This window comes from Hyaena hyaena, unplaced genomic scaffold, assembly GCF_003009895.1.
Source record: "Hyaena hyaena isolate Hyena2069 unplaced genomic scaffold, ASM300989v1 scaffold_0, whole genome shotgun sequence".
Classification (NCBI taxonomy): Eukaryota; Metazoa; Chordata; class Mammalia; order Carnivora; family Hyaenidae; genus Hyaena; species Hyaena hyaena.
Window position 1 is genome coordinate 9,796,457 of NW_024080632.1, and position 22,268 is coordinate 9,818,724.

At 50.9% G+C, this 22,268-nt stretch overlaps 1 protein-coding gene across 2 annotated transcripts in view; it reads left to right on the top strand.

Annotated features, from left to right (window-relative positions):
• The first annotated feature begins 250 nt into the window (after positions 1-250).
• Positions 251-22,268, top strand: part of RNFT2 (ring finger protein, transmembrane 2) — a 66,361-nt gene continuing 44,343 nt past the window's right edge. For both annotated transcript variants that reach the window (XM_039239662.1, XM_039240396.1), the window contains exons 1-7: positions 251-310; positions 2,182-2,348; positions 3,119-3,177; positions 8,573-9,051; positions 9,426-9,502; positions 12,237-12,337; positions 16,121-16,274. In XM_039239662.1, the coding sequence (XP_039095593.1) occupies positions 2,325-2,348; positions 3,119-3,177; positions 8,573-9,051; positions 9,426-9,502; positions 12,237-12,337; positions 16,121-16,274 (894 nt within the window). In that variant the 5' untranslated portion in view covers positions 251-310; positions 2,182-2,324. The remainder of the gene's footprint in view (positions 311-2,181; positions 2,349-3,118; positions 3,178-8,572; positions 9,052-9,425; positions 9,503-12,236; positions 12,338-16,120; positions 16,275-22,268) is intronic.

Genomic DNA, 22,268 nt, shown 5'->3' on the forward strand with positions numbered 1-22,268 from the left:
CCACGTGACCCCTCCCCCCGCCCCGCCTCCGCTGCGCTCGGGTGGTCAGCCGGCCTCGCTCGGCTCCTCGCTATTGGTCCCTGAGGAGCGACGTGCTCCAATTGGCTGAGTCCCGAAAAGGGGGCGGGCAATCGCGTGCGCACAGCAAGAGTAGCGGCGCGGCGGTCTTAGCGCCGGGCTAAGGCCACCTGAGAGAGAACCCAACAAGCGGCCGGAAGCACTCGGAAGTCACGTGCCACGCGGGCCGCGCGCGTGATTGGCTTGGAAGGACGTGAATGATGCCGCTGTGATTGCCGAATTGTCTGGGCAGGTAAGAAGAGAACGCGGTTTTTTTCTCCGGGGATGGTTCGTGTAGTCTCCCGCCCCTGTAGTCCTAGGGCGTTTTGTGCTCCACGTTGGTTGCAAAAATGGGAGACGCTCGCGGCTTTTTTCCCCAAAGTGCACCTGCCTGCTTCCAGTGCGTGTAACGCGGGAGATGCTCTCGCGTGCATTTCGGTGCCCGTAACGGCCCCAGGGGCTCAACTGAAAACAAAGCATGTATGGAAAAGTCTTAGGGTAATTGTTCATGAGGGTGTAGAACAGTGAATGGAACAGAGGGCCAAGAGACGTTTCATTCAGTCATTCAGATGCATCCCACGTGCAGAATTTTGTTCTGGAATTCAGTATAGGAATAATTACGTACGGCCTGGGTCCAGCAGAGAATCCGAAGCCCCTCATAAGCGAGCATCTCAAAGTGGAATCTTGCGCATGTGACTTTGGAGACTGTGTCAAATTCGCGGATGGAAACTTTGGGAGCTGTATTTTCCGCCCAAGGATTTGCAAGTGATGGGGGAGGGGGAGGGATCATTGGGAGAGGGCATTAAGGAGACATTGCAAGTTCTTGAAAATTATTTACATAAGGAGCTTTGCTTTGCTTTGTAGCTCGGATGGTGATACTGACCCACTTCTTAGCTGATTTTTCAAAAGAGGTTTAGCTGCTAAATTCTGCCTCTAATCAGGGGCCCTGCACCAACGCTGCCCCCTGAAGGAGGTGGTCAAGATTAGGAAATCATGCAAAACCAATTATGATGTCCTCAACCTACCATCTTTGGTCCTGGTACCAGATATATATATATATATATATATATATGTGTATGTGTACATATGTATACGTGCCTATGTATATATATATATATACGCATATGTGTATATGTATACGTGTCTACGTACATATACGCATATGTGTATATGTATACGTGTCTACGTACATATACGCATATGTGTATATGTATACGTGTCTACGTACATATACGCATATGTGTATATGTATACGTGTCTACGTACATATACGCATATGTGTATATGTATACGTGTCTACGTGTCTATATATACATATATGTATACGTACATATGTATACGTGTCTATATACACATGTATGTGTATATATATTTGAGGCTAAACCTACTCATGGAAAGTCTATGGCTTTTATTTCTCTAGGGAGGGAAAAGGGAGTGTACAAAAAAGTAACTTAGACCCATAGATAACTGTTGAATAAGTATTTGAATATTTATTGTATGCAACTCTGTGCTAGGCAATGTTCTGGATGCTGAGGTATAGGGATGAGCCAAACATAGGGTGCCTGCTTTTGTGGACTTTACATTCTAATGGAGGACAGATGACATAAGCAAACATGTAAGTAAATGGTTAAGTTCTATGAAGAAGATGAAACAGAGCAACATACCGTTGGGTCAGGAGGGTGAGAGGAGAAGGTGATGTTTGACCTGAGGAGCTAAACAGAAAGAAGAGCGTTCAAGGAAGAAAGAACAGCAAGAACAAAGGCCCTGAGGCAAGGACGAGCCAGCAAGTATGAGAAACAAGCTCATGGTGGTTAAAGGAAGAGTAGAAGGAAATGAGATTGGAAACAGGTGAGGTGGCATCAGGCCAAACTTGTAGGCTGTAAAGAGAGTTTGGATTTTATTCTGGTTGCAGTGGGAAGCCATCGGACGACCTTAAACAGATTTTCTGTGTTCCCCAATCAGGATCCTAGTTTGTCAATAGGGAAAAAGACATTAAGAAAACGTGCCCAGGAGCCCTGAAGAGGGATGGGTGAGAGGCTAACCAGAGATGTGCTCAGAGCTAAGACATTCTCAGGCTCAAGCCATCGCATGGACTATTCCCTGAAGTGTTCTGTTCCATCCAAGGTTTGGAGCTCTGGTGACCTGTGCATCCCTCTGCAGAGGAAGAGGAGGGAGAGGCTTGCTTTTTCTGGCCTCTAGCGATCACGTCCCAATCAGGAGCCCTGAAGGCCCACCGCAGGCGTCATCAGCATGGAGTTCTGAAGTCCATGTGGCTCCTCGCCGTGAACCAGGTGACCTGTCTCCGCAAGGATTCACGTCCTCACTACCACTTTATTAAACAGGGGGGTTGGGGGGACTAAAAGGAAGCTTTGGGTTTCAGCGTCTCCACACCCACACATACACCCTTCCCCCATTTAACTGATGGGGAATCTGAGGTCACAGAGAGGTTACTGATGATCCCAAGGTCACACAGCAAGTTATGAGCAGCATCGGTCCAGAAGCCATGTCTCTCTTTTTTTTTTTTTTTTTAACGTCTATTTATTCTTGAGAGAGAGAGAGACAGTGCAAGTGAGGGAGAGGCAGAGAGAGAGGGAGACACAGAATCCAAAGCAGGCTCCAGACTCTGAGCTGTCAGCACAGAGCCCAATATGGTGCTTGAACTCACAAACCGTGAGATCATGACCTGAGCCAAAGTCCGACACTTAACCGACTGAGCCCCCCAGGCGCCCTGGAAGCCGTGTCTTGTACTGCCAGTCCACTGCTTACTTCTTGTCATCCAACATCGGCCGCATTGTCCACTGCTTCCTCTCACATGAAGGCTCCCTCCACCCCTGGGTCTCAACATCCTCCTCTGTGAAATGGGGTGATAACAGTCTCCTCACTGGGATCGAATGTTGAGTTGAAGGCTGAATAACCCGAGAGATGCAGACAGGGTTTGCAGAATGTCAGAGAGCTGTGGGGGTGTGAGAGAGGGGTGACACCTGCTTATAGTTGCCTGGGCAATCCAACCAGCAACAGGAATGTTAAGACATGCCAGCTCACGCCATGTGTTGACTTTCAGGTCCTAAGGAAAATGCAGAGACGCCACAGCAGCAACACAGAGAACGGTCCACCTGAAAGGTAGGTAGACGTCTCCTGGCTTCGTTCCACTCAGAGGCTCTGGGCCCAGGGGGTCGGGGGCAATTCCAAATCTGGATCAAGCAACACCTGCTTCTCGGGTGACTTATTAGTTGACATGTGGTTGGAAACTGCTCTGCCCAGTGAGAGCTTATATTTCTCAGTGCAGTGCAGTTTGCTGTTGCTTTGATGGTCATCCCCAAAGCCTGTGTGACTGGTGACCCCCTTGTTCCCCAGGTTTTAACTTCTAGAGGTGATCAAGTGAGGACGTGGAGAGGCTAAGGTCTCAGGGAGGTTTCTGTTACGTACGCATCCTGAGAGAGGGGGACACATATCAGTAGGCAGGGCCACGCAGGGAAGCACCATCAGGAGACAGACAGAAGCAAAGAGTAAACGTAGGCCACAGCTTTCATTGTGTGGCAGGGTGGGGGTGGGGGGGTGACAGCTTGGGATTTGGCCAGCTTGAATAATGTCAGGCTCTGGGCTATAGGGGTGTTGTCTAGTTTTCTGATACCTGGCCCTGGGGGGTTTAGGGCAGGGGAAATATTGGCTGGGTGTGCCCGGCGTCCATAAGGAAGTGGGTGGGCATATAAACAACTTTGGCTGTTACCTCGGCCCTATGATTAACAGATGCCAAACAGACAAGGAGAAATTCTGAGAAAACACAGTTAAAAACATGCACTAGAATGACTGGCGAAGTCCAGGAGAGTTCACACCGCGCCGACTGGTCTCAGGTTGTGATGCTCTCCCCTGTGTGCTGGGCACGTGCGTCCGAGGAATTGGCCACTGAACTTCTCCTCCTTCACCTCCCATTCCGGGTCCCCGGCAGCCCCAAGGCTGAGCACAGAATCCCAAAGAACATTTACCAGTGCGTTTGGCATCAAGCCTGACCATTCTGCCAGGAAGACCACTGGCCTTAAGTCTGGTGACCCCCAGCCAGAACCCCAGCTTAGCCATTTTCCACCTCCGGTGCCTGTGGCAAGCAACTGTACCCCAAGCCTCAGTTTTCTTTCCCATCCATAAAATCTAGATAATAAAACTCAGGGTTGTTTCTGAATGAGTGAACGAGCCTGAAGGTGCACAAAGACGGTATCCAGCGTATACATGCGCTGCTTGGAGCTGCCCTAGCCTCTGAGGACAGAATTGCTGGCTGCCCTCCAGTGAACCATGAGGTCTTTGGGGGCAGAGACCGCAGCAGGAAAATAACGGCCACCGTGTATTGTGTGCTTACCCCGTGCCACCCTCACATTGGCCTGAGGAGGTCAGAACGATTTTTATAGGAAACTGAGGCTCAGAGAGGGGAAGTAAACTCCCAGAAGTCACACAGCCAGTAAGCAGCAGGCTGAGATTCAGGCCCCAGTCCATTGCCCCCCATAGTCTATGCTTTGAGTCACCACATTACGAGTCCCTCCTGTCTGGGTGGATCTACTCCTGGGCTGCCTCACATTCTGGCCCTTACGTGGTTAAGTTGGAAGCACAGCCTCTGTCCTCCAAGGAATATTCTTTCCCATTTAGGCTGAAATCTCTGCTGGATACCAGGGAGAGGCCCAGGGAACGGAGGCCAGCTATAAAAAGCTCCTTGGTGGGTTGAGTCCTCCCTGGTTGTACCAGAGGCCCCCTGAACCCTGTGAGCTCAGGGCTGGTGAGCTCAAAGGGGCCAGGAAGGCTTTCCAGGGCCCGATGGGGGACAAAGCTTGGCCCCTGTGTGGGTCAGCGTGGGCACCTGCCAGGCCTCCTGCTTTCTGAGCTCAGTTTCTTGAAGTGCAGAAAAAGCTCATGGCCCCTTGAGGGTCATAGCCATGGTGTCTGTTGTTGTTGTTGTTAATATTACTTTTATTGTTATTCTGTGCCCAAGGGAGTAGGACCATATGTCTCCTGGGTTTTTAGAGCCAGCAGGGATGGGCCATGGGGTGGGTTTATGATAACAGTCCCCCAGGTCAAGCTTATAGAGTTAGAGAAGCCAACCCTGAGATTTCTCTAGGCCAGCAGTTCCCCTGCTGGGTTTCACAGGTGTCCTGTAAGATGTTAATAGGTCAAAGAATTCAATGGTCAAATCAGGTTGGGAAACATGACGTTTCAACAAAATCAGTTTTTTAATGCAGTTGCAGGCCTCCTCAGAGCCTTTAGTAAGTTCATTCGGTCATTATTTCAAACAGGATTAATTGAGCGTGCTCTGTGTGCCAGGTGCACTGTGCTAGGCAGGAGAGAGACAGTAGGAAGAAACAATCACGATGTTTGACCTCTGGAGCAGGGCCCTGTCCACAGTGCTATTCTCGGTGCTGAGTGAACATTAGAATCACCTGGAGGGATCTCATGACCTAGCGATGTCAGGGCCCACCCCCAGAGGTTTTGATTCAGTTGGTTAACACTGGGTCTCAGACACCTGTATTTTTCAGAAGCTCCCTTGTGTGATTATCACGTGCAGCTAGGGCTGAGGGCCAGGTAAGCAGGGAAATGCTATCGGGGAGCAGTCCCATGCAGGGGGTTCGGCTGCAGTGAGGGTAAGAAGCAAGGAGACTGCTGTTGTCTAGGAGGGAGGGAGGGAGGGCTCCACCAGGCGAGAGGGATTTTAGTTGAAATCTGGTGGATGTGCACCGGTTACCTCAGTGGAATGGGCTGCGGTGGGGAAGACATCCTGGTGTCTATGCAAAGGCCCTGCGTAGGGAAAAGGCACATGATGACATTGGGATTTGGGGCCAGATGGCCCAGGGCATCCGGCAGTTCTGTCTCTCTGAGTGTGTTTCTTTATCCGTAAAAGAGGAATGATATTAGTCCCTGTCTATAGGTAGTGCTTACCTGAGCCTGCAGGAAGGAGTTTAGAATGGGAAGCCCTTTTGGCAGGAAATAATCACATGTGCTTTTTTTTTTTTTTTAAATGTTTTTTATTTATTTCTAAGAGAGAGAGAGAGAGAGACAGCGCGAGCAGGGGAGGATTAGAGAGAGAGGGAGTCACAGAATGAAACAGGCTCCAGGCTCTGAGCTGGCAGTCAGCACAGAGCCCGACGCGGGGCGCGAACCCACGAACCGCGAGACCATGACCCAAGCGAAAGTCGGATGTTTAACCGACTAAGCCACCCAGGCGCCCCTCACATGTGCTTTTTTAAAATGCATCCTGGTCTCTTGAGCAGACGGTAAGTTATACAGAGTCTGGTGTGATGTGCCTGGGTGATAGCTCGCACACCTTTACTAAGTACCTACCATGTACCCTGGGTTGTGGGGTCCAGAGGATGAATGGGACTCAGCTCTCACATTCACAAAGGTCATGGTATATTTTAAGTAGCATGGGGGTCTGAGAGGTGTCTTAGGGACCCTACTGCAGGGGGAGAGAAGGGAGGGAGAAGGAAGGATACTCTTCGCTCCTCCCCGACACACACACACGTAGCAAATCAGCTCCACTTGTATCTGTGGTGTAGACTGAACTTCTACATCATGGTCCCATTTGAGAAGACCAGCCCTAGACATGACATCCAGAAGTCCAGAGCCTCGTGTTCATGGAAAGTGTACCCAGTTCGGGGGCTCTCCATTCTTGGGGAGATAACTTTTCTGGGCTCCCTGCTCCTCCAGCAATGACGCTGAAAGAGCCCTAGAATCCTTTGCTGGATTCTAATACAAGAAGCTTGGTTTGGAACTAGAGTGGCCCATTGGCCCTGGGGCTCTTTCCATAGGGATTAGAGATAATCATCCCTACGTATTGAACACCTACTGTGTGTTGGAAGGATGTTCTAAATTTGATCCCACAGGAGTTCTATGTATGAATGGTGTTTATGCCAGTTTTCAGGTGAGGAAACAGTGCAGGGTTGGTAAGACCTCTAGGAAGGGTGAGAGGTGCCTGGGCGACTCAGTTGGTTCAGCGTCCACTTCAGCTCAGGTCATGATCTCACGGTTTGTGAATTCAAGCCCCGTGTTGGGCTCTCTGCTCTCAGCACAGAGTCCACTTCCACTTAGGATCCTCTGTCTCCCTCTCTCTGTGCCCCTCCCTCCCTCTCTCTCAAGAATAAAGAAACATTTAAATTTAAAAGGAAAAAAAATATTTTTAGGAAGGATAGAGCTAGAGTTTGAATGTGGGCTTCTCTGTTGAGTCTTCTTTACTTTACTTTTAATATGTCTGCTTCTCTCTAAATATCAGCCAGTGACCAAGGCTGGGCCCTCTTGGAAACTGGGAGTCATTGAAGATTATAGGGCCAGGGGTCCTAGTTCCTGAGGTTATTCTGGAATCATAGATTCTGTGCTAGCTTTTCTGTAAAGTATAGCGGTTAAGAAAGTGGGCTCTGGAGTTAGTTGAATCTCTCTTGCTCTGTCCCTTACCAGCTATGTGACTCAGGACATGTTACTTTCTCTATGCCTCAGTTTCTTGATCTGTTAGATGGGGGTACTATTAGTACCTAATTCACAGGGTTGATCGGAGGGTTTAGCGATGTAATCAATGGGGAGCCCTTAGAAAAGTGTCTGTCACACAATACATTTTTAAAAAAGATTATGACCCTATTGCTATTACTATTTGTATTAGTTTTCAGGGCAAGATACAGCACGCTGGGTGCCGTAAACAGCTGAGTTACTTGGGTGCCTGGGTGGCTCGGTTAGTTGAGCATTGGATTCTTGATTTCGGCTCAGGTCATGATTTCACAGTTTTATGAGTTCAAAGCCCAAGTTGGAGCTTGGGATTATCTCCGCCCTCTCTCTCTCCCCCTATTCCACTCATTCTCATTTTCTCTCTCTCTCTCTCTCTCTCTCTCTCTCTCTCTCTGAAAATAAATAAACTTAAAAAAATTAGCAATTTATTGTCTCACAGTTCTGGAGGCTGGAAGTTCCGAGATCAAGGTGTGGACAGGGCAGGTTTCTTCTGAAGCTCTGTTTTTGGCTTGTGGATGGCCTCCTCCTCCCTTTGTCCTCACGGGGTCTTCCCTGTGTCTGTGTCCTAATCTCTTGTAAAGGCACTAGTCCTGGGGCGCCTGGGGGGCTCAGTCAGTTGAGCATCCGACTTCGGCTCAGGTCATGATCTCACAGCTCATGAGCTCAAGCCTGATGTCGGGCTCTGTGCTAACAGCTAAGAGCCTGGAGCCTGCTTTGGATTCTGTTGTCTCCCTCTCTGCCCCTTCCCTGCTCGTGCTGTCTCTCTCTCCCCTTCAAAAATAAATAAACATTAAAAAAAAAAAAGACACTAGTCATATTGGATTAGGACCCACCCTAATAACATCATTTTAACTTAATCACCCCTGCAAGGACCTTATCTGAAAATACAGCCGCTTTCTGAGGTCCTGGACGTTAGGGCTTCAACAAGGACCCAGCTCAGCCTGTAACAAGGTTGGCACTATTGTTTGCCCCTCCCCCATCCTCCACTGGGGTGCTTCTCTTTCTCTCTGCCTGACTTGGTGGGGCTCTCTCTTCCCTCCTGGCCCAGAAATCGCAGCCAAGCGCTCAGCTCCGAGGCGAGCGTGGATGAAGGTGGCGTCTTTGAGAGTCTGAAGGCAGAGGCGGCCTCCCCACCTGCGCTCTTCTCCGGCCTCCCCGGCCTCCCGGCGGGCAGCCTGCCCACCGCCCCGTTCCCGTCCAGCCTGGTTCTGGGGGCGTCGGCCGGGGGCGGGGACGTGTTCATCCAGATGCCAGCGTCCAGGGAGGAGGGCGGGGGCCGGGGCGAGGGGGCCGCCTACCACCACCGCCAGCCCCTCCACCACTTCCACCATGGCGCCCACCGCGGGAGCTCGCTGCTGCAGCACGTGGGCGGGGACCACCGTGCTCACTCCGACGAGGGGGGCGACGAGCAGCCGGGGACGCCCGCCCCCGCCCTGTCCGAGCTGAAGGCCGTGGTCTGCTGGCTCCAGAAGGGCCTGCCCTTCATCCTGATCCTCCTGGCCAAAGTGTGCTTCCAGCACAAGCTTGGTGAGTCCTGGGGGTCACAGGGGTGTCAACCGGGGGCTTCACCTACGGGGGGCGGCTTCGCCCCAAGTGCCAGGGCAAGGCAGTAGAGGCCCCCATGGTGCACGGCGCTTAAGATTGTGGGGTTCTGAGTAAGACCTGGGTTCCGATCCTGGCCGACCAGCCATGTGACCTGGGACAAGTCACTCACCTTCTCTGAGCCTGTTTCCTCCTCCGTGCTGGGGAGGTTGGCATTCGTCCAGCAGAAACTTTGCTGCTTGGTTGGTCTAAAGCAATAGAGGGTAGTGACTTTTTAATGTGGCTCGCGGTCCCCAGTAAGCCAGGGCCAGGCCTGGTACGTCTGAGCGGGTGCTGTCGGACCCTTCTCTGTCCCGCAGGCATTGCCGTGTGCATCGGGATGGCCAGCACCTTTGCCTATGCCAACTCCACACTGCGAGAACAGGTCTCTCTGAAGGTGAGTCACCTGGCGGATTAGTCTCTGAGGCTGTTGGGGTGCGCGAGTGCAAACCCAGTGGCTGAACAATACGGATTTACTCCCGTGTGGTTCTGGGGGTCGGAAGTCTGAAGTGGGCCTCTGCGGGTGAGGACCAGGTGTCAGCACAAGTGTTCTTCCAGAGGGTTCAGAGGAGACCCCTGCCTTGCCTTTCCCACGTGCTAGGGGTCGCCCACATTCTCTGGCTCATGGCCCCTTTCCTCTTCCTTTGAGCCAGCAGCATTGCACCTCTGTGCCCACCTGCCTCTAGTCCTTTCTCCCTGGGACTCCCCCTTCTGTCTCCTCTTCCACTTCTAGGGACTCTAGTGACTACATCGGCCCCAGCTGGAAAATTCTGGAGTCTCTCCCCATCTCAGGGTTAGCTGGTTAGCAGCCTCACTTCCCCTTTGCCACGTGAGTGAACACATCCACAGGTTCCAGGGGTTGGGACGGGGTCTCTGTGGGAGGCTGTTCTGCCTGCCGCCCCTGGACAGATGGCCTGCCATGCCTCTCCCACACCTTTCCAACAGCAGGGTCTGCCCCGGCGTGCCCATGGCACCCATATCTGCCTGGCTGCTCTCGCAGTGAAGGCCATCCCGCTGGCGCTGTTGGGGGGCCGTACAGCTTCACCGCCGTCATCCCGGACCCACCTTTAGACCAGCAGGTTGATTAACACCATAGTGGGACACTTCTAGGGCTGCCTCTCTCTCGAATGCAGTAACATCCAAGTGGTGCCATGGCTTACATTTTAGGGGGCAAAAGAGTGCCTGTATCCATCGATAGGCATTCCAGGTAGGGACCCTTGAACCCTGTGAAGACAGGTGACGTTTTGCCCACCTGTACGTATTTTCTGTGAAAGCGATTCTCCATGACCCTTAGCAAGTTTAGACATCTCCACTTCCTGCTAGAGAACTCTCCCTTTTGTCCTTCAGAGTTTGGCTTCTCACGGCATTTTGCTAATTCTCTTTGTATTCCACCTCTGGCTTGGATTTGCGGGGGGATTAAGCTGGAATCCATTATTTATTGGAGTCAGAAGGGCTGCTGAATAGATTATTCACATTGATAAGAGCCATTGGATGGTGGGAGGTGGTTTCTAGGGTCATTAACCTTGACCACGCCTGGAATAATGGGTGGATGGAGATGCATTCATTTTGTCTACTCTGTGGAAATGTGCTTTGTAACCGTGCACGGAGCACTGATCTGTGTCTAGAGATGGTGGAGCATTTACCAAAACCGCAGGGAAGAGTACGCTGAGGAAATGATGACCTCATCTTATTCCAGCAATGCAGCCGCCCTGGTCCAGGAAAAGAGGAGCTTTTAAGACTCAGCAGCACAGGGGTCTGCGTGTGTGTCTTCTCAGAGTACAAGCACCCTGCTCTGCACCTTCTCCACAGATTGCCTGGGTTCGCTCTCAGGTGGGGAAGCTGCCAGGAAACAGGGTACCAGAAGCTTTTCCTTCTGGTCTTCCTGGGGACTAATCAGAAACGAGGCTAGAGAGGGGCGCCTGGGGGCCTCAGCCGGTTGAGTGTCTGACTTCGGCTAAGGTCATGATCTCGCGGCTCGTGAGTTCAAGGCCTGTGTTGGCTTCTGTGCTGACAGCCCAGAGCCTAGAGCCTGCTTTGGGGTCTGTGTTTCCCTCTCTCTGCCCTCCTCAACTCCTGCTTTGTCTCTCTCTCTCTCTCTCAAAATAAATAAACATGAAGAAAAAAAGAAATGAAGCCGGAGAGAGAAATAGGGATGACTTGAGCAAAGACTTTGATGGCCTCCAGTACAAGCTTGAATTTAACCCTATAACCGTGGCCGTATGTTGAATGGTCAGGCCAGGATAGTGGCCCAGAGGTCATGCTAGAAAAAGTGGGAGCAGAACTTGCCAGCCTGTAGGTCTGCATCTGCTGCTGGGTTGTAAAGTCTGAATAATAGGTCCTACGGTTCATCGAGCCTGAAACACAAACCCACGGCAGGCTGAATGTTTACCTTGAAACTGTACTTAACCCTTAGCAAAACTCTCATCCTCAAATGAGGGCACGGAGGGTTAGAACATGTGCCCCTGAGCAAGAGCTCTTTACCTTCTCTGGGCCTCAGTTCTTTACACAAAGCGTGAACTAACATTTACCATGTACAGCACTGTTCTAAGCATTCCGTGCACATCGATTCTCACGAGTCCATTATGGAGACACAGTATATACCCATTTTCCAGATGAGGAGAGGGAAATGCAGAGAGTTTCAGTAGCTTGCCCAGCCCTCTGATTACAGACTAAGGGTTTGAACCCAGGCCGTTCAGCTTCAGAAGCTGTGCTGCCAACTGTAATGCCTTCCTGCCATTTCACATAACAGGTTTCTACATTTGTGTGGGGGGGAGGGTGGAGAGACAAGAGACAGAGAGAGAGAATCTTAAGCAGGCTTCAGAGCCCGATCCATGAGATCCGTGATCCATGAGATCACGACCTGAGCCGAAATCAAGAGTCAGATGCTTAACCGACTGAGCCACCCAGGTGCCCCCACGTGTTTCCACATTATGTCACCTTCTCTGTGACCACCCCTTGGGTTCCAGTGGGATGGGAAGATGCCAGTGCCCTTCCCTTCACCATCAGCCCTGCTTCTTCCAAACCTTTGAGAAAGGGGAAAATTGGCACTTGTCAGAGAACATTCTGGAATGTTTTGCCATGTGCACCTTAGGCATTGCAGCAGCCCTACAGATCTCTTGCTTTGTCTCCAGGAGAAGAGGTCGGTGCTAGTCATCTTGTGGATCTTGGCCTTTCTGGCAGGAAACACCCTGTACGTGCTCTATACGTTCAGTTCCCAGCAGCTGTACAACAGGTGAGTAGGGGGTGGGGGCCTGACCCCTAGTGGGAAAGTGGGGGGTACTTTGCTGGGCTTGGGACACACAACTCCTACCCATGAGAACAGTGCACTGGCTCCGTGTCACTTACCTTTTAAATTCCACCCTCTTGTGCACATGCGTGCTAGAGCAGAGCCCTCTAGGAGAAATACACTGCAAGCCAACATGTGTGATTTTACATTTTCTAGTAACCACACTGTGGGGAGGTGGCGGAGGGTTGGCCAGTGAAGACCTGCAGGACTGGGTTGAAAGTCCAGCCAAGCTTTCAAATCATGCACATCGGTTTTACAAATGGACTTTGAGGAATGGGTAGTTTCCCCAGTTCCTGGGGCCACCCCATAAAAGCCCTTTGGAGAGTTAGTTCTAAGGCATCAACACGCATCGCACACAACGCATTCTTGTCTGGCCCAGAACATCAGGGTCCTGATGGGTGGAGGGTGGAGGAGGTGGAGTTTCCCAGAATCTTGGATGAATTTCCAGCTCATGCCATTCTCTGGGCATGATCACATTCACAGGCTCAGACCTCCATGCCCCCATCAAACCAGAGCTGAGTCAAACTGGCGGCAGAGAAAGGGGGGTGTGGGGAGAGAGAGAGAGAAGCTTAGGAGAAGAGCAACAAAGCTGAGCCCCCTTCTGTAATGACATCAGTGGTCTAGAGCGTCTTGTGGTACCCACAGCTGTCACCTTATTTTACCCTTGCAGTGACCTGGCAGGGTATTGATGGCCCCATTTCACAGGTGAGGAAACTGAGGCTTAATGAAGTTTTTCCTAACGAGCCTTCATCCTGCTAGGCGGCCCTTCACAGCAAGACTGAATCATCCTAGGATTTGAAATCTGATGACCTGCACTCTTCCACTTTCCTGCCTTTGCACTTCAGCAAATAATGAAACCTCCTTATGCCTCGCCCAGTTTCCTCATTTGTAGAACCTGGACCAGGTTATTGTTGCCTTATCCACCCGACAGACTAATTATCAGGAAGGTCAAATGCTACAGTGCATGAAAAATACTGAAACTGAAACACGATGTATCTTAATCCTTTCCTGATTGATACTATTCTTTTATAATAAATTACTATGCCTATTTGGGGTAGTGCCTAATGAGGAGCAAAACTGACAGTAAAATACATCAGTCCATTAAAGTTCATAGGGCACGTTAGAAATAAGTGGACTTAGTGATCAGACTGCAGAAACGCTTTGGCCCCATCCCTCCTTCAAAACCCACAACAGGAGAGACCCCCTAAGGTGGTGAACTGAAACCCAGATGGATGAGTCTAAGACCAGCCGGGGTCTCCGGGCTGAGTGGAAGGCAGATCTTAATGTATTGCCATCAGAGACGTGTAATAGAGAAGCAGAGCGTAGAAGTCAGCTACCCAGCCCCAGATCCTGGGGAGGGACAGGAGCAGAGACAAAGGTCACCTGGGGCTGCCGGACTCTCCCGGGATTGTAACACAGAGAGCCCCTCAAACCTGGAGACGGAAGGTATCAGGTTAGGTTGCCAAGATAGATTGTTTTCATTTATTTACTTTATTTTTTAATGTTTATTTATTTTTGAAAGAGAGACAGAGTGCGAGCAGGGGTGGGAGAGCAGAGAGAGAGAGAGAGGGAGACATAGAATCCGTAGCAGGCTCCAGGCTGCAAGCTGTCCGCACAGAGCCTAGTGCAGGGCTAACTCATAGACCTCGAGATCATGACCTGAGCCGAAGTCAGCTGCTTAACCGGGCGCCCCTGATTATTTCTCTTGATTTTGCCCTACTCTAGCTCCTTGAGAATCTTTGTTATAAATAGGAATGGATTTTTAAAAAATAAATAAAACCAGACCAGTTTGGGGTGCCTAGGTGGCTTAGTCGGTTAAACATCTGACTCTTAACTTCGGCTTAGGTGATGATCTCATGGTTCGTGGGATTGAGCCCTGTGTCCGGTTCAGCACTGACAGCGCGGAGCCTGCTTGAGATTCTCTGTCTCTTCTCTCTCTGCCCCTCCCTCACTCTCAAAATAAACAAATAAATTAAAAAAAAAACCACAAAAAACAGACCAGCTCATTCCTAGGAGGCTATAAGGGAGCCCTGTTTGCACTACTTCCTGCCAGCCCAGCAGAGCATGTCAGAAGCATTCAGAAAGCATCCACGCTGGGCTGCGTGCACTGTTCCTGCTTTACAGAGGACAGAGAGGACTTGGTATGGCCTTGGCTCAGAGCCTCCAATCTAGCAGGAGGAAAAGCAAGCAGACGAGCACAGTTTGGATGCTGGTTCCTGGTCTGGCTCCCATTCTAGCCCAGAGCCACAGGCAGGCAACTGTACCTCTTAGCGCCCCCGTTTCCCCAGCTCAGATTAGAACAATCACAGTGCCTACCTCCTAGACTCTTTGGAAAAATGAAATGAGTTAAGACATGTAAAAAGCGTAGAGGAGGCCAGCATGATGGAAGCAGCCAAGATGTTTTAGCTTTTAGGTTATTATGAATAACATCATCATCCTCTGGGGGTAGAAAGCAGTGCTACTCAAAGTGTGGTCCATGGACCGCTCGCAGTTTGAGAATGGCTTGATGTCCGTGTTTAACAAGGTAAGTACAGAAGCTGAGCGTGACGTTAACTTACCTGGTTCCAAATGGGTAGAATGGGATACGCACTCTGAGTAGCACTGCTGTGGAATAAAGATGGAAAGCACTGACTGTAGCCAGTATTCCCGAGTCTGAATCTATCTCTGTCCCTTAGTATTTGTAGGACTTGGTGCATGTTACTTTATCTTTTGGTGCCTCCGTTTCCTCACCTGTAAAATGCGGCAGATTAAATAGTGCCTACCTGTGGAGTTGCTGTTATTGTCACTGCCGCACCGCAGGGTCTGTAGTGTGTCTGTTATCTCATTGAATCCCACCTGAAGGAGGGAATGAGTCCCATTTTGCAGATGAAAACACTGAGCCTTAGATAACATTATTTGCCTAGGGTCCAATAAATGGAGAAAACCAGATTCAAATTGAGGTCTGATATTAATGCCCGTGTGCTTTTCATGCAGTGTGACCTTGGGCAACTTCCCCTCTCCAACTTCTGGGCCTCATTCATAAATTGGGAATGAGCAGTGTCCACTGTGCAGTACAAAGAGGTACAGTAAGTAAGTAGTTTAGCACAGTGTCTGCACACGAGTTTCTCTCCTCCCTGTACAGTGCTGGCCAGCCTACCTGCTCGCCTCCCTTTTGTTTCCTCTTGTGAAGCCTGTTTGTGAACTCCTAAAACTGGGGGAGACCTTAACTAACGATGCTCCTGGCCAATCTCATTGCATAGCCCTCAGGGGAACTGAGGCTGAGAGAGGTTAAGATACCCACCTGAGGGGGCGCCTGGGTGGCTTAGTCGGTTGAGCGTCCGACTTTCGCTTAGGTCATGATCTCGCGGTTCGTGGGTTCGGGCCCCGCGTCGGGCTCTGTGCTGACTGCCAGCTCAGAGCCTGGAGCCTGTTTCAGAGTCTGTTTCTCCCTCTCTCTCTGACCCTCCCCTGCTGACGCTGTCTCTATCTCTCCTAGAAATAAATAAATATATTTAAAAATAAAACCTGCTAACTTTTAAAAAAAAAAAAAAAAAAAAAGATACCCACCTGAGGTCACGCAGCATCTTAGTAGCAGATTCAGAAACAGGACACAGATATCTGGCTCCCAGGTCAGTGCTCTTTTCTGTAGGGTATATTTACAGAGCTCCCAGAGTGAGGAGAAGGAGCTTCTAGGGGCCCGGGATCCTAGGTGACCATCCTGACTCTCTGTAACCCCACCCCCCCGCCCAGCCTCATATTCCTGAAGCCCAACCTGGAGACGCTGGACTTCTTCGACCTGCTGTGGATCGTGGGCATCGCAGACTTCGTGCTGAAGTACGCCACCATCGCCCTCAAGTGCCTCGTCGTGGCCCTGCCCAAGATCATCCTGGCTGTCAAGTCCAAGGTAGGCACTGGCTGCGGCCACGAGGGAGCCCAGTCGCTCCCTCACGCCGGGGACTCGGGCACCTTCTGGGTCAGGAAAGAATAGACCCGGGCAGAACAAATGCCGGCGTATAAAATACACAGAGCCCGTCACCCACGTCTCACAATTCCCCGGGCCTGAGCCTGGCTTCTTCTTGTCCCCACCATCCTTTGCTCTCCAAGGACACTTCCTGTTTCCTTGTTCACAACTGCCCTTGGTGCAGTTTTCATCAGAGTCTCGCCTGAGGAAGGAAAAAAGCGTGTTGACGCATCCTGCTGCTCCCGGGAAGGGTGGCTTTCGTGGGTGTCCACTCTGTGGCCTCAGGAGTGTTTTCACGGGAAGGGTTCTGAGGCTCAGAAGAAATGAGCTCCGTGAGGGATTAGTGATGTCTGCCACGGACACAGGACCGGACACGGCACAGGTGCTTTGCCTGCAGGGGAAGGTGTGCCGACAGGTTGGGGTGGAGAGGTCTTGGGGGATAACTATGGTCATTCAGAGGACTGGGCGGAGCTAGGAGAAGGCAGCACCTCTGGGATGTATTGAACGCCTGGGCCTCAGCGGGAAGGCCTGTGGGGGGAATGTGGATAGAGGCGGACGTGCTGGAGACTGTCTGGAGACTCTTCCTTCGTATTACTATTCTGTAAGAGTAGCCATCTTTTCAACTTCAGAAAGCTCAGAATTTGGGGCACCTGGGTGGCTCAGTCGGTTAAGCATCCAACTCTTGATTTCAGCTCAGGCCAGGATCTCACGGTTGTGAGTTTGAGCCCCGCGTCAGGCTCTGCTCTGACAGCATGGAGCCTGCTAGGGATTCTCTCTCTCCCTCTCTCTTTGCCCCTCCCCTGCTCACAAACTGTCTGTGTCTTTCTCTCAAAAATAAATAAATAAACATAAAAAGAAAGAGAAAGAAAAGAAAGCTCAGAATTCACCCCAGGCGTTGGTTGGCAGGAGAGCAGGTTGGAATTGACCATCCATCTTGAGTGCGCCCAGAGCCCGATGCCAGGTGCATAGGAAAAACACTGCTGTGTCCCTTCCTTACTCGCGCGCTCAGTACTTCTGTCCCCAGGTGTGTGGGTTTCCCACACATCAGTTCTCCGACGCCAGCTGGGTGCCCTGCAGTTCAACTCACTTCTGACACTGTCCACCTGGAGATAGCGTCAGATCCCACAGGTTAAGAGCTCAGTCCCACACGACTGTCCCCACCCCACTTCTGACACTCATTGCTAGTCCAGATTGTCACTGGTGCTTCTGACCGACTGGTTAGAAATCAGGGTGTGCACGACCTACTCTTTGGGTTCAGTCATTTGCTGGAATAGCTCACGGAACTCAAGGGTAGTGCTTACTTTCGTTTACCCGCTTATCAGATAATAAAGGACATGGTAAAGGCTACCGGTGAACAGCCAGGTGAAGAGGCATGAAGGTGAGGTCTGGAAGGGTCCTGAGCACGGGAGCTTCTGTGCACCACCCTCCTGACCTGTAGACGTGTTCTCAGAAATCCTGCGCTATTGGGATTTTTGTGGACACTGCATCACACAGGCATGATGGGTCATAACTCCATTTCTAGCCCCTCTCCCCTCTCCTCTCTCCCCTTCCCCTTCCCCTCTCCCCTCTGCCCTCTCCCCTCTCTGGAATAAGGGAATTGGGGCTGAAAGTCCTAAGCTTCTGACCATGGCTTGGTTTTCCTGGTGACCAGCTCCCATCCAGGAGCCTACCAGGAGTCACCTCACTGGACCCAAAGATACTGCCGGAAACGCCAGAGGATTTAGGAACTCATTATCAGCAATCGGGGACAAAGCCGATAGATCTGTTTCTTATTATCTCAGACCAGGGCAGGCTGAGTCCGGTTCTGTCCCCCACATCGCACTCCCCTCCTCCCCACCACGTGGTTTACTCGGGTGAACCAAAACCCTCGGCTGTTGTGGCTTCCTCAGCTGCAGCCACAGCTCTGGGGCCAGAGGCTGCACCAGGAAGCCTAAAATGACATAAAGACAAAGAAGAGACAGGGAGAAGAAAGACAGAAGGGAAACAACGGACCTCAAGAAGTCCTGAGATGCCTCCCCACCCACCCCCCGGAGACCATTGTAACCATTACCATTTGCCCCCATCTCACGCCGCGTACCAAGTAGGCGGCAGGGACTTGACAGTGGGAAGCGGCGTGGCCCGATGGCTACACACGTGGACTTTGGCATTGGGCACATCTACATTCAGATCCCAGCTCCACGCCTTCTCAGCTGTGTGATCTTGGGCAGATGATGAAACCTCTCTGAGCCTTCATTTCCTCATCTGTCAACTGATAACAAGAATGCACCTTCCTCCTAAGTACTTAGAACTAAGTACTGTGGCTGGTAGGAAATGGGAAATGCTTTTCCCCAGGCCTGGCATGTAGTAAGCACTCAGTGATTCACAACACTTCTTGGTGTTGTCTAGTCATCACAACCAACAGCTGTGTGACCTTGGATGAGTTACTTAACCCCTCTGTGCCTCAGTTTCCTCATCCGTAAAATGGGGATAATTAATTGTGCTGGATGTCTTCCTCTTGCCCCTCTAGATACCCTGTCCACATTTCTTTCCCACCCTGCTGTCTACCCTGGAAGCTGGCCTGGGTGAACTGTGCCCACGGACTCCCATGGCCCCCAGCTTCCAGTTGGGTTCACCAGTGGAAAGCCTGAAAGGAGAGAGAGGCAGAGGCATTTATTCCTCTAGCGTATTCGTCTCCTACGGCAGCTGTTACAAACTGCCACGTAAATTTATTGTCCGGTGGTTCTGGAGGTCAGATTTCCAAAATGCGTTTCCCTGAGCTAAAGTCAAGGTGTTGTGTTCCTTCCTCCATCCCCAGAATCCGAGTCCTTCTCTCCTTTCTGTCCCTGCCCTCTGCTTCTGTCGTCACGTCTTCTCCTGCCTCTGTGTCCTGGACCCTCATGAGGATGTTGAACCCACCCAGAGAGTGCAGGACGATCTCCCCTCCCCGAGGCCCTTCACTTACACCCAGCTGCAGAGTCCTCTCTGCCACGGAAGGTAACGTGCCACAGCTTGTGGGGATCAGGATGTGGGCGTGTTCCAGGTCGGCGCGGTTCTAAGTGCTTTGTATGCAGTAGCTTGCTGGATCTGCACGACTCCATGAAGTAGGCAGTGTCATCACTACTGTCCCCTTCACAGTTGTGGGAAACAGTTCTGAACACACAGGTCCCATTGTGGGCAGCCCCCCACAGACAGCTTCCTGTCAAGGTCTAGTAACTACACTCTCCTCACCGCTTCCGAGCGAGGCGGGGGGGTAACAGCTCCCAACCCGTGGGAGCTTCTCCTCGCTGGCTACCTGCCCACACCTTTGTAAAGAGCAGACGTAGTCAGCTCTTACCCGATGAATAAATGGTCAGAAGATTTAAACACCCTTCCCCAAAGCAACTCTCCTGGTGGCGGCCACGCACAGGAAAAGATGTTCGGGCTCATTAGTGACAGTGAAAACGAGTGTGTGAGATGCTACACTCCTGCGTGGTGGTGGCCGCCACGGGGAGGCCGGACCGCACCACGTGTGGGCACGGCTGTGGAACAGCTGGAGCTCGCACACGAGTTCCAGGGACTGTAAGTGGCACATCCACTTTGGCAGCCAGTTTGGCAGTTTATCGAAAGGTTGAGCATAATGCGTGCCGTACAGTCCGGCCCTTCCACCCGTTGGTGCTCGCACAACAGCAGTGAAGCCACGTGTCCATGGAAAGACTTCTGTGTGAGCGCTGCTACGGCTTTATTTTAGCCACACACCAGAAATCATCCACAGTTCCATCAGTAGGCGAACTAAGCAGGGTGCCCAGGGGGCTCAGTCAGTTAGGTGTCTAAATTCAGCTCAGGTCATGATCTGGTGGTTTGTAGGTTCGAACCTCATCGGGCTCTGTGCTGATAGCTCGGAGCCCGGAGGCTGCTTCGGATCCTGTGTCTCTCTCTCTCTCTGGTGCTCCCCACTTGCACTGTCTGTCTGCTCTCTCTATCTTTCTCAAAAATAAATACAGGTTAAAAAATAGGCAGACAGATCAACGAATTTTGGTGTATCCATGTAACGAAATATAACCCAGCAATGTAAAAGGATGAACTCAAGTTGACTGTTGAACGACAAAAATTGAATCGCTCATACACGACCTTTTTCTGATAAATACAGCATGATACTGTCAATGTATTTTCCTCATTTTTTTTTTAATGTTAACTTATTTTAGAGAGAGAGAGCATGAGTAGGGGAGGGGCAGGCTCCAGGCTCCGAGCTGTCGGCACAGAGCCCAATGCAGGGCTCGAACCCACGAACTGCAAGATCATGGCCTGAGCCAGAGTCAGATGCTTAACTGACTGAGCCACCCAGACACCTCTCCCTATAATTTTCTTAATATTATTTTTTTCTCTTGTTTACTTTATTGCAAGAATACAGCGTATGATATAGACAACATACATGTAGCTGTCAGTCGACTTTATGTTATCAGTAAGCCTTGTGGTCCACAACTGTAGGCTGTTTGTAAAGTTTTCGGGGTGTCAAAAGTTATATGCAGACTTCTGCACAGAAGTCAGTATCCCTAGACCCCTGCATTGTGGAAGGGTCAAGTGTATTGATACAAACAACATTAAATGAATCTTAAAGTACTTAACAGTTATGCTAAGTGAAGGAAACCATGGCAGCAAAGAGTGTACCTTGTGATTCCACTTCTAAGTCTAGAAAACGTAAACTGACCTGTAGTGATGGAAAGCAGATCTGGGATTGGCTGAAGGGACCAGAGGGAAGATTGCCAAGGGGCACAGGGAACTTCTTGGGGTAACAGATACATTCACCGTCTGGATTGTGGGGACGGTTTTGCGGGTGTGTACATATAACAGACCTATCGAATCTCACACTCTAAGAGAAGGAGCCACTGCTACGTCTACGCTGCTTCTGTCCGAGCTCCTCCCCAGCATGGGCTGCTGTGGTTAGAGGCTCCTCCTTGGGGCCTCCACTCAAAACTCACTTCTAGGGGCGCTTGGCTGCCTCAGTCAGTAGAGAATATGAATCGATCTCAGGGTTGTGAGTTTGAACCCCACATTGGGTGCAGAGGTTACTTAAAAATAAAATCCTAAGGGGCGCTGGGTGGCTCAGTCAGCTGAGTGTCCAACTCTAGATTTCAGCTCAGTTCATTATCCTAGGGTCATGGGATCGAGCCCCACATTGGGCTCTGTGCAGGGCATGAAGCCTGCTTGAGAGTCTCTCGTTTCAATGTCCATTGAGGGCAAGACACATGAGCCCAGCCAAGTGAGGACGCTAGCTCAGCATTGACGGCCTGGAGTAATAAGAGTCTGCACCTATTGAGCACCAGCTGTGTGCCTGAAGGTTTGCTAAGAGCCCTTCATGTATGAATTACCTCACGTAGCCCCTTGCTGTTCCTCTTAGGTGGGTACCATTACTCATTGATTGATAGGAGATGGGAGGTTGAGGTGGCTTCTCTGAGTCCCACAGCTGTGACCATTTTGTGTTAGAGCTGGGGTCCCCGCTCAGGGTGTCACCTCTTCCAAGGCCCAAGCTCTGCCTCAAAATGGGTTTGGGAGAAGGATAAGGAAAACAGGCAGTTAATGGTTACTTAGCACCTATCACACTCTGGATCTTGCTACATTCTTTCCCGGGTCCTGACTTACTTCAGGCTCTCATCATCCCCGTGAGAGGGAATTTACTATCCATCTCCTTCTAGATGAAAAACTCAGCTTGAGCATCCTGTGGCTGCTGTAACAAATTACCCTGTGCCTGGTGCGTTTTCTCATAGTTCCGGAGGCCAGAAGTCCAAAGTCAGTGTCACTGGGCCAAAATCAGGGTGTCGGCAAGGCAGCACTCCCTCCAGATGTGACGAGAGGATCCAGTCCTTGCCTCTTCCAGCTTCTGGTGTTCGGCTGATGGCCTTAGCCACATCATTCCCATCTCTGCCTCCACGGCCATGTGGCCCTTTCTGTGCATGAAGTATCCCTTTCTTTGTCTTTTATAAG